The sequence below is a fragment of the Bufo gargarizans genome, chromosome 1 (assembly GCF_014858855.1).
Source record: "Bufo gargarizans isolate SCDJY-AF-19 chromosome 1, ASM1485885v1, whole genome shotgun sequence".
Classification (NCBI taxonomy): domain Eukaryota; kingdom Metazoa; phylum Chordata; class Amphibia; order Anura; family Bufonidae; genus Bufo; species Bufo gargarizans.
In genome coordinates, this window is record NC_058080.1 from 9,145,446 (window position 1) to 9,157,733 (window position 12,288).

Genomic DNA, 12,288 nt, shown 5'->3' on the forward strand with positions numbered 1-12,288 from the left:
AAAACTGCCACCGTATCGTGTAGTTTCAAAAAATGGGGACACTTTTTTGGAGTTTCTACTCTAGGGGTGCATCAGGGGGGCTTCAAATGGGACATGGTGTCAAAAAACCAGTCCAGCAAAATCTGCCTTCCAAAAACCGTATGGCATTCCTTTTCTTCTGCGCCCTGCCGTGTGCCCGTACAGCGGTTTACGACCAAATATGGGGTGTTTCTGTAAAGTACAGAATCAGGGCCATAAATATTGAGTTTTGTTTGGCTGTTAACCCTTGCTTTGTAACTGGAAAAAAAATATATAAAAATTGAAAATCTGCCAAAAAAGTGAAATTTAGAAATTGTATCTCTATTTTCCATTAATTCTTGTGGAACACCTAAAGGGTTAACAAAGTTTTATAAAATCAGTTTTGAATACCTTGAGGGGTGTACCATTTGTGGGTGGTTTCTATTATGTAAGCCTCACAAAGTGACTTCAGTCCTGAACTGGTCCTTAAAAAGTGGGCTTTTGAAAATTTCAGAAAAATTTCAAGATTTGCTTCTAAACTTCTAAGCCTTGTAACATCCCCAGAAAAATAAAATATCATTCCCAAAATGATCCAAACATGAAGTAGACATATGGGGAATGTAAAGTAATAACTATTTTTGGGGGTATTACCATGTATTACTTTTGACGCTGTTGCCCTCAGGAGCTTGATGATCGTGCAGGCGGTACTGCGCCTGCGAGAGTTTTCTGGCCGCCGACAGGAAGGACGGGGCATTTCTAGAAGGTAGACTATGACGTGGGGAGGGGGCGGAACCGTTTGCTGGGGCTGTGGGAGGTTATTCGAGGATCAGGAGGCGTTCTTGGGCACTGCAGGGGGACGTCACTGTGCACCGGAGAAGGAAAAAAACGCCCCTCTGGGCACCTTGGAGCCTCATTAGCATATCATAAAAAGCGCTTTTATATCAAAAGAACAAAACGAAATAAAGTAGAAAGAAGACTGCTGGAAATAAGGTAATTTAGTGAACATAGCGATGGTGACCGCTTAAAATGGCAAAAGCAGGTGACAGATTCCCTTTAAGGTGAAAATAAGCCCGGTCCCTAAGGGGGTTAAACAGACTCATCGGAGCGCATACATTTTAATGCCTGGACAGAGATTTTAATGAATTTCAGTTATTGAGCTGAACGAATCAGCTTCGTCCAAATCACAACAATCCAGATTCTCTCACCCCTACTCAGTGCAATTACTAAAGTATTAAGATTCAGGGGCGGGTAAGTATCATGTGTGGGACAATCCCTTTAAGCAAACCAATAGGTGGTATCACATCTAAAGTTGAACCAGACTGAATACAGTTATTACATCTGTCCCAGTTTTTTTTTTTTTTTTTTTTAAGTTGTGGCTTATAATGCAAAAGCCAGTGGAAAACCACTTTAAAACTGGGAACCGAACTCGGCTTCAGTCGCGGCATACCAGTGGGAACCGAAGAAGAGTTCGGATCCAAGTTTTAAAAATGGTTTTCAAGTTAAAAAATCTATTACCGAAGTGTAAAGCGAAATATTAATTATTGATATTATCCAAAATATTCATAAATGGGCGCGAGTCGTTTAGAGATGACTCAGCCTATTTATACTATAAAACTAAAGAAAAACTATGTTAGCTAGCTAATTGACTAGCTACCTCCGCTGCCTTTACACTTCACTGAACTAAACTACGTGCGACTTACTACCACTACGGCGACTACACCGTATTATGAACAATGAAGAATATTCATTACACAAGTCTAATAATACGCTATATCTATATCTATAGATCAATGGTTATAAATATATATACATATTGACGCACACACCGCAAAATTAGCACTACCATAAACACAATACAAACCTAACGACACTACACAATACAATTCCCAACTCCACCCCATACACGATCTATACATTACACACACATACATAACAGCAACCCACCCAACCTATCTACACACTGTCTCTACGGGCAGCAGTAAAGGGGTTACTGGTGCAAGGAGCAGTGAAGGGGTAAATTCAATACCAGCAATGCAAGGGTTAATGCAGGGACTGCTGGGCACTGAAAGGGTTAACCCTGTGCTGTATAAAGGGTTAAATAAGGGCAGGGGACCAGGGGTACAGCAGAGGTAATCAAGGCAGAGTACTGGGGTATAGGGACTCTGCAGGTCAGGATCAGTCCAGCAAGGGGTTAACTGCAGGGTAAGGCTTAACCCAAGAAAGGGTTAACACCTGGGAGTTCAGGGCAGCAGCAGTGAAGGGGTTAATACAGGGTCAGGGATGCAGGGGTTACAGGGCAATGCAGAGAAGGATAGCAGGGGTTAAGGAGGAGGCAGGGAAAGTGATACTTAACCAGCTGGCTGCTTTCCTCTTCCGTCCCGCTCTTCAAGGCTGCTGGTGGAATCTTCCTGAGCGCAGTGCTGTGTGCTGCCTGCGCTCTTCTCCTTTCTTCTTGGGAGCCGGATCGGGGTTGTCCAGAGCGCTGCCTGCGCTCTCAGTCTGGGGGGGGTTTTAGGCAGATCAGGGGTCACTCCTCTGATTGCCATCTGCACTCTCCTTATTCTCCTGAGCGCATCGCTGCCTGCCCTCTCTTCTATGCGGGGAGGTAGGGGTTACTGCCTGTTGAGCGCAGTGCCTCTGGGGTATTTAAACCCCGCGGCGCTCACTCCCGTTTTCCTGCGCCGCAGGCGTGCGCATGCCAGGTCCACGTGGGTTGGCGCAGTGATATGACGTCACCGCACCAGCCAGCGCTCCCAGGCGGGGGGATCCTTTGATCCTCCCGCCTGTGGAGATTTCGCATACCCCTGGTGCTGTAATTACAGCGCCGAAAGGGAAGCGGCATACAGGGGCAGGAAAGCTCTTTATTGATCCTTTGTCCTTTGAAGTGGCCGAAACTAGACATAATTGTCCAGTTGTCGGCCTCTCCCTCCTGCAGGCACACCCAGAGGGGGCACCCCTGACTGGGGGGGGATATGCTGGCCACATTATAAATATATATCTATATGGATGCTTGGGGCACACATATATATATATATACATACACACACACACACACAATATAAACCTGGGGCATATTATATAAATATATACAGATGTATGCAATAACTTGGGCATGCATACATCTATATATACAGTCAGGTCCATAAATATTGGGACATCGACACAATTCTAACATTTTTGGCTCTATACACCACCACAATGGATTTGAAATCCTATTACTTTTGGTCCCTTAACAAGTGGGAGGCACAGATGCAAACTGCTGTAATTCCTGCACCGTTCACCTGATTTGGATGTAAATACCCTCAAATTAAAGCTGACAGTCTGCAGGTAAAGCATATCTGGTTCGTTTCATTTCAAATCCATTGTGGTGGTTTATAGACCCAAAAATGTTAGAATTGTGTCGATGTCCCAATATTTATGGACCCAACTGTATATACAGATGTATGTAATAAATGGGGCATATACACACACACATAATATGTATATATATATTTTTTTTTATTTTTTTACACACATCTGGGCCCATACTGGCCATACAGGGCCAATATACATATATTTGCATAATACACCTTCCCTCTACACAAAGTTATTCACCAAAGAATTGCGAGACTTCGGGAATAACCGACTTCGGCTCGTCGGAGGCCGCACATTTGAATGCTTTACGGAGACGTATCTCACTACAGCATTAGGCCTCTTTCCCACGACCGTGTTTTTTTCCGTTTACAGGCGGTTACCATTCATTTCAATGGTTCCGCAAAAAAAAAACTGAATGTACTCCGTATGCATTCTGTTTGTTTTTCGATTCCGTTGAAAGATAGAACATGTCCTATTATTGCCCGCGAAACATGTTCCGTGGCTCCATTCAAGTCAATGGGTCCGCAAAAAAAACAGAACACATATGGAAATGAATCTGTATCCGCTCCATTTTGGCGGAACCATCTATTGAAAATTTTATGCCCAGCCCAATTTTTTCTATGTAATTGCTGTATATGCCATACGGAAAAAACGGAACAGAATCGGAAACACAACGGAAACAAAAAAACGTAACAATGGATCTGTAAAAAACAGACTGCAAAACACTGAAAGCGCCATACGGTCATGTGAAAGAGGCCTTAATCTGAAGTTTTGAGAAAAGGCGACTTCGGTTCTAGGCTCCGACGCTCGCTGCGCTCCTTCCTACTTGTGACACATCCACGGACATTCAGCATTGTATGGAGGGCCGTAAGAACGCCTGTATACCAGCTACTGCAATCACCACGTGTTAGACGAGAAGAGCGTTTAATGCTTAAGCCGCACTTAAACTTCCTTTTTATTAGTACAATGTATAATAGAAATATAAAATTGCAAGCAAGCTTTATCAAAGTTATATGAAATGGTAGCGGATTACAATGTCCTTGGGCGCCGGTCACACCATGCTTGCCTCCATATGCCTTCACATGTTCACAGGACCGGACATCTTTAGACAAGTCATGCAACGCTGAAGCTTCTTTTCTCATAATGCTGTGCTACGCCGTTCCCGCTATTCTTCCAGAATATTCATGATAACATGGCGCTACACAGTCTGGTACGGTCAGCACTGATCAGACTGTGTAGGGACTGACCCCCAACTGGTAACGCCTCGTTGTCAGAAATGTCTACAAGGAACAATGAAGCTGCAGCACAGTGCAGAGGTCTAAGGGCGGGTTTTACATGTGCGCTGTATATTCCGTTATAACAGGGTTTTAAAATGCATTATGGAAACCTTTAGAGGCATCCCGCTGTGATCCGTCCTAGTAGAGTTCTATGGGCACAAATAACTGTTCCGTTATGTAAGACGGAAAAAAATAAAAAAGGCCTGTTGACAGGATTTTTTTCCATCTTCTATAATGGAACAAGATGGAACCCTTATTTGTGCCCAAAGAACTTTATTAGGACGGATCAGAACAAAATGCCTCTAAACGTTTCCGTTTTGCATTCCGTTCTAGAATTCCATTATAAGCCTGTTATAGCGGTACGGTATAACGGAATATACAATGCGTATGTGAACTCGCCCTGAGGAAAAATGCTCCAGAATTGTTTGTTTTTTTTAAATGAAAAATACAGGGTGATTCAAAAAGGATGGTTCAAACAAGCAAATGGAAGCTGTGCCGAGATTGATTGCTGTAGGCATTGCCGCAGATGGAGGAAGATCTGCCAAGTGTAGTCTATCAGCGGGATGGTGCTCCTTCCCACTTCCAGATGGGTGACACCTGCAGGAACGCCATGAATACCCTGTGACATCCAGAACTAAGGGACACATTTAGTTAGATCAGCATTTTAGACACCGATCTTAATAAGCCCTATATCTGGTGGTGGATCCGGCGAAGTTATGAAGAGGAGCAGGACTGTACATGACTATAGCATATCCACCGCTGATGCCAAGTGTAAGATGGCTTCCTTCAGTCTGCTTCCTAAACCAGGCATAGGAAATGATGAATGAGACCGGCCTAATGGCCCGTCCCCGCTCACTTTTTTTAGACCTGTCGTGAGCGAGGACTAAGTCACAGATTCTGCCACAACATGGCGTGCGACAGAATCCGAGCCAGATATACTCCCCAAAAGTGGCGTATCTCTGTTCATAAATGACTCCTTAAGTGTATCTGCCTCCCCCCAGCCACAGGATCTAAACGCCCTGAGATGACCATAACTGGAGTCCATAGCTGAGGATATGCTGGGACATGTCTGGGCAGAACTGGACTAACGCCTAGATAGGTCTGGTCACGGATGGAGCGCACATCGAACATTTGTAGTGTACAGATAAAACTAAGTCTTTCATGATAATGAAGTTGAGCTCTCTCAGTTATGAATACCGAGGGGAGAATTTTGCGCACTTCTTTTTGAATCGCCCTGTAATATAAAGTATTTTCGAGAACAGATGTCGGAGTCGTGAGAAGTCCTCAGTAAGACACTGGGTAGCACAGTCTACAAATTTTATTATGACACTAGAAAAAATATATGTGGTGTGACAAGACCCTTCCATATAGAACATCATTCAATGTGGAATACTAACAAGAACGTCGCTGTGGGGACACGCCGGCCATTTAAAACACTGACTCGACATTTCCCATCTCCACGCAGACCGTCTTCAGCTGCGAATAGTACTCAATGGCAACTTGTCCATTTTCACGTCCAAAGCCTGCAAGCACAGTTCATACTTCAGTATTATAATATTATTACTATTATCCTTATTTTTACTGGTAATTGCATGTCCAGAACATTGACAGAAGTAGGAAAGATGCAGATTATCCCAATATCGCAAGCTTATAAACCACGTAATTCCAGAAACAACTTATCTACAGAAGCGTGTTGAGCAGAAATACTTACCAGACTTTTTGTAGCCTCCAAAAGGCAGTTCAACGGGACTCACGTTGTAATTGTTGATGAAACACATACCGGCCTGCAGACCAGCCACCACTCTATGAGCGCGCTGGATGTCCCTGGTAGAAGAAAGGAACAAGCGGTTAACGTCGTCACAGTATCATATATATTATATATATATATATATATATATATATATCTCCAATTTGGTATTAAAAGGTCCCAGCTGTCTGATCACCGTGATTATAGGTTATGACAGTTGTAAGCACATAGGCCGATACTAGGCCTCGCAGGTAAGTTTGGATTTCTCCACAGATATTCCAGGCTGGGGACAAACAAAACTAAAAACTGACCAACCCTTTTAGGTCTCATGCACACAACCATATTTTTGGTTTGTAGCTGATCCACAATTTTTGCTGATGCACATGGACCACACATTACTTTGCAGATCTACAATTTGTGGACTACAAAACAGATATGGTCATGTGCAGGAGGCTTTAAAGGGGTTACTCCATGACTAATGTAAAAAGTAAAAATCAGACCTCATATAGTACTGACAACTTCTACCTAACAAAGCTAGAACCAGCCCTGGACCTCACATGGATCCAGAGATCTCCTCATTCATTGCTCTGCTAGATTTATATTAAGCTGAAAGCTCAAGGGGAGTGTCCATGCTCTCCCCATCACAGCTCAAGGGGAGTGCCCATGCTCTCCCCATCACAGCTCAGGGGGCGTGCCCATGCTCTCCCCATCACAGCTCAGGGGGCGTGCCCATGCTCTCCCCATCACAGCTCAGGGGGCGTGCCCATGCTCTCCCCATCACAGCTCAGGGGGCGTGCCCATGCTCTCCCCATCACAGCTCAGGGGGCGTGCCCATGCTCTCCCCATCACAGCTCAGGGGGCGTGCCCATGCTCTCCCCATCACAGCTCAGGGGGCGTGCCCATGCTCTCCCCATCACAGCTCAGGGGGCGTGCCCATGCTCTCCCCATCACAGCTCAGGGGGCGTGCCCATGCTCTCCCCATCACAGCTCAGGGGGCGTGCCCATGCTCTCCCCATCACAGCTCAGGGGGCGTGCCCATGCTCTCCCCATCACAGCTCAGGGGGCGTGCCCATGCTCTCCCCATCACAGCTCAGGGGGCGTGCCCATGCTCTCCCCATCACAGCTCAGGGGGCGTGCCCATGCTCTCCCCATCACAGCTCAGGGGGCGTGCCCATGCTCTCCCCATCACAGCTCAGGGGGCGTGCCCATGCTCTCCCCATCACAGCTCAGGGGGCGTGCCCATGCTCTCCCCATCACAGCTCAGGGGGCGTGCCCATGCTCTCCCCATCACAGCTCAGGGGGCGTGCCCATGCTCTCCCCATCACAGCTCAGGGGGCGTGCCCATGCTCTCCCCATCACAGCTCAGGGGGCGTGCCCATGCTCTCCCCATCACAGCTCAGGGGGCGTGCCCATGCTCTCCCCATCACAGCTCAGGGGGCGTGCCCATGTTCTCCCCATCACAGCTCAGGGGGCGTGCCCATGTTCTCCCCATCACAGCTCAGGGGGCGTGTCCATGCTCTCCCCATCACAGCTCAGGGGGCAGTTGAAGGATCAAACTGAGCATGTGCGCCCATCTCAGTGAGCAGGTCAAAGAAATAAGAAAAGAACAAACAGGTGGCGCTAATGTTTAATTACATGCAATTACAAAAGTACTCAGATCCTGGTGATGGAGAAAACTGCAGAATATTTTTCATGGGACAACTCCTTTAAGCTAACACCTAGTAGACCATAGGAGGGGACCTGCATTATTTTCCTGGAGTTAGACTGTAACAAGGGTAAAAAGGTAGAGGGGAAGTAATTATCGGCTCGCTGGGGTCTGAGGAGGTGCAATCTTTCAGGGTTTTAAATTATGTCCCAAGTGGGTTAGCTGCATATGTGTACGCATTTCTTTGGCTGCCTCTTGTAATAATGGTGACTATTAATGCTGGAGGGGGGGGGGGGGGAAGGTTTGTCACACCCTGCGCTCCAGAATTCTGGGGTCATTTATCAAACTGGTGGGAAGTAGAAGTGGATTAGTTGACCACAGCAACCAATCAGATTCTACATTTTATTTATCACAGCTTTTTGAAAATTAAAGGTGGAATCTGAGTGATGTCACTGTATACCAGTCACAAGGCCTAGTTGTAAAGGAGATGAGCTGCAGTACCAAGCACCGCTGCTGTCTAACGTACGGCGCTGGGCTTGGTGAGCTATAGAGACCGCAGCGCTCACCGGAGCTCTGCTGAGCGCAGCGGCCTCTTCAAACAGCTGATCAGCAAGGGTGTCAGGAGTCGGATCCCCACTGATCCGATACTGATGACCTATCCTGAGGATAGACCATCCATATCAAATGCTTAAGAAAACCTTTTAAGTGAAAAAACAAGAATCAGGTTGGAAAGACAAACATATATAGAGTGACTCTCCTTTACGAACACTTTTTATGTGTCATAGTGACCTGCCAATTTAGACTGGTGGCAATCGGGGTATTGAGACCCTGCAAGGAGGCAGAAATGCTGGGCCTTGTACTGTCCGAAAGACCGGATCACAGACTTTCTATAAGGCCTCATGCACATGACTGTATCTATGGTCTGAATGCATTCCAGATTTCTGTGGATCGGATGCAGAGCCATTGAACCACGTGCTGTCCGCATTCCGTACTTCCTTTCCGTGGCCTCTCATAAAAACAGAGCGTGTTCTTTTCTCTAGACTAGAAATAAAAGACGGCATGTCATGGCCAAGATCCGTGTTTTGCAGATCGCAAAACAGATACAGCTGTGTGCATGAGGCCTTACCCAGTCCTCAGCTAGCGAGGAGGGACAAGACGAGACTGAGCACTTCTGCCTCCATGTTCTCTTATATTAGGAAAAAATAAAAATAAAAAAAATAAAAATATATACACACACACACACACACACACACACAAACACACACACACAAACACACACACACACACACCCAGTACAGACCAAAAGTTTCGACACCTTCTCATTCAAAGAGTTTTCTTTATTTTCATGACTATGAAAATTGTAGATTCACACTGAAGGCATCAAAACTATGAATTAACACATGTGGAATTATATACATAACAAAAAAGTGTGAAACAACTGAAAATATGTCATATTCTAGGTTCTTCAAAGTAGCCACCTTTTGCTTTGATTACTGCTTTGCACACTCTCGGCATTCTCTTGAGGTAGTCACCTGAAATGCTCTTCCAACAGTCTTGAAGGAGTTCCCAGAGATGCTTAGCACTTGTTGGCCCTTTTGCCTTCACTCTGCGGTCCAGCTCACCCCAAACCATCTCGATTGGGTTCAGGTCCGGTGACTGTGGAGGCCAGGTCATCTGGCGCAGCACCCCATCACTCTCCTTCATGGTCAAATAGCCCTTACACAGCTTGGAGGTGTGTTTGGGGTCATTGTCCTGTTGAAAAATAAATGATGGTCCAACTAAACGCAAACTGGATGGAATAGCATGCCGCTGCAAGATGCTGTGGTAGCCATGCTGGTTCAGTATGCCTTCAATTTTGAATAAATCCCCAACAGTGTCACCAGCAAAGCACCCCCACACAATCACACCTCCTCCTCCATGCTTCACGGTGGGAACCAGGCATGTAGAGTCCATCCGTTCACCTTTTCTGCATCGCACAAAGACACGGTGGTTGGAACCAAAGATCTCAAATTTGGACTCATCAGACCAAAGCACAGATTTCCACTGGTCTAATGTCCATTCCTTGTGTTCTTTAGCCCAAACAAGTCTCTTCTGCTTGTTGCCTGTCCTTAGCAGTGGTTTCCTAGCAGATATTCTACCATGAAGGCTTGATTCACACAGTCTCCTCTTAACAGTTGTTCTAGAGATGTGTCTGCTGCTAGAACTCTGCGTGGCATTGACCTGGTCTCTAATCTGAGCTGCTGTTAACCTGCGATTTCTGAGGCTGGTGACTCGGATGAACTTATCCTCCGCAGCAGAGGTGACTCTTGGTCTTCCTTTCCTGGGGCGGTCCGCATGTGAGCCAGTTTCTCTGTAGCGCTTGATGGTTTTTGTGACTGCACTTGGGGACACTTTCAAAGTTTTCCCAATTTTTCAGACTGACTGACCTTCATTTCTTAAAGTAATAATGGCCACTCGTTTTTCTTTACTTAGCTGCTTTTTTCTTGCCATAATACAAATTCTAACAGTCTATTCAGTAGGACTATCAGCTGTGTATCCACCTGACTTCTCCACAACGCAACTGATGGTCCCAACCCCATTTATAAGGCAAGAAATCCCACTTATTAAACCTGACAGGGCACACCTGTGAAGTGAAAACCATTTCAGGTGACTACCTCTTGAAGCTCATCAAGAGAATGCCAAGAGTGTGCAAAGCAGTAATCAAAGCAAAAGGTGGCTACTTTGAAGAACCTAGAATATGAAATTTTCTGTTGTTTCACACTTTTTTGTTATGTATATAATTCCACATGTGTTAATTCAAAGAAAACTCTTTGAATGAGAAGGTGTGTCCAAACTTTTGGTCTGTACTGTATATATAGCCACATAGTATTAGCTTGCTGAATTTTCAAGTGCTGTATTTATAAGTGCATTGGAGATACTCAGGAGGTGGATACAATCTAAAAAAGTAAGATTTGTTTGTTTAAAATCTTTCCCCTCTTTACAATGGCAGACCTGGTTCTGTGCAGGAATTGTTGTGCTTACTGACGGATAAACTGCTACCGTCAAACTACATTTATTACTGTCTTAAAGGGCCGATCATAAATCTGACTTGGCTAAAACTGACTTTAGCCATATGTTAAAGTGGAGTGAGCTGTCAGAGTCATGATAAATCTGGCCCTATATCTCCAGAAGAATATTGATACTTTGGAGAGAGTTCAGAGAAGAGCTACTAAACTAGTACATGGATTGTAGGATAAAACTTACCAGGAAATATTAAAGGACCTTAACATGTATAGCAGGGGTGCACAACCTGCGGCCCGGGGGCCACATGCGGCCCTTGATACCATTCTGTGTGCCCCCAAACATCTGGTAACAGACATGTATGCCTATGTCTTGGGGCTGCTCACATGTATGTTTGATGTATTTCTCCCATTAGATGGGAGTCCTGGAAGTGTAACTAGACATTAAATGGTACATAATGTGTGTTCAATATGCCATAAGTGCAATATTTCAGTTGTTAATACACCTTTACATTTTTATTTCGGCCCTTGTCATTGGTTCAGTCTGGCAATGTGGCCCCCATCAAGGAAATGTTGTGCACCCCTGATGTATAGCTTGGAAGAAAGACGAGACAGAGGGGATATGATAGAAACTTTTAAATACATAAAGGGAATCAACTCGGTAAAGGAGGAGAGAATATTTAAAAGAAGAAAAACTACCACAAGAGGACACAGTTTTAAATTAGAGGGGCAAAGGATCAAAAGTAATATAAGGAAGTATTACTTTACTGAGAGAGTAGTGGATGCATGGAATAGCCTTCCTGCAGAAGTGGTAGCTGCAAATACAGTGAAGGAGTTTAAGCATGCATGGGATAGGCATAAGGCTATCCTTCATATAAGATAGGGCCAGGGACTATTCATAGTATTCAGATATATTGGGCAGACTAGATGGGCCAAATGGTTCTTATCTGCCGACACATTCTATGTTTCTATGGTCGGATTAGAATTCTTCTGTATGATCATACTTTTTCCCAGCTGTCCATTATTATTATTTTTTTAATGGTTTAAAATAGTCTAATTTTACATATGACACATACTGGGTTTCCTGACCCCATGGACTTCTAGTCAGGCAGACTAGAACAGTGCCCCAAATTGGCCCAGTATGCCCTCTTTTCTCTCTTGCTCAGCCTCCAGTGTCATCTCAGAGAGGGTCTTCAGCGTGGCACAGGGCGTTGCGACACCCAAACAGACAAAGGTGACCACCACCGGTGTACAACACCTCATTTTTGT

General features: G+C 45.1%; 1 protein-coding gene across 2 annotated transcripts in view; it reads right to left on the reverse strand.

Moving 5' to 3' along the window:
• Positions 1-4,288: 4,288 nt before the first annotated feature.
• Positions 4,289-12,288, reverse strand: part of ALDH9A1 (aldehyde dehydrogenase 9 family member A1) — a 43,165-nt gene continuing 35,165 nt past the window's right edge. For both annotated transcript variants that reach the window (XM_044294413.1, XM_044294421.1), the window contains exons 11-12: positions 6,340-6,452; positions 4,289-6,151 (exon numbers count right to left, since the gene is read on the reverse strand). In XM_044294413.1, coding sequence (XP_044150348.1) covers positions 6,057-6,151; positions 6,340-6,452 — 208 coding nt within the window. In that variant the 3' untranslated portion in view covers positions 4,289-6,056. The remainder of the gene's footprint in view (positions 6,152-6,339; positions 6,453-12,288) is intronic.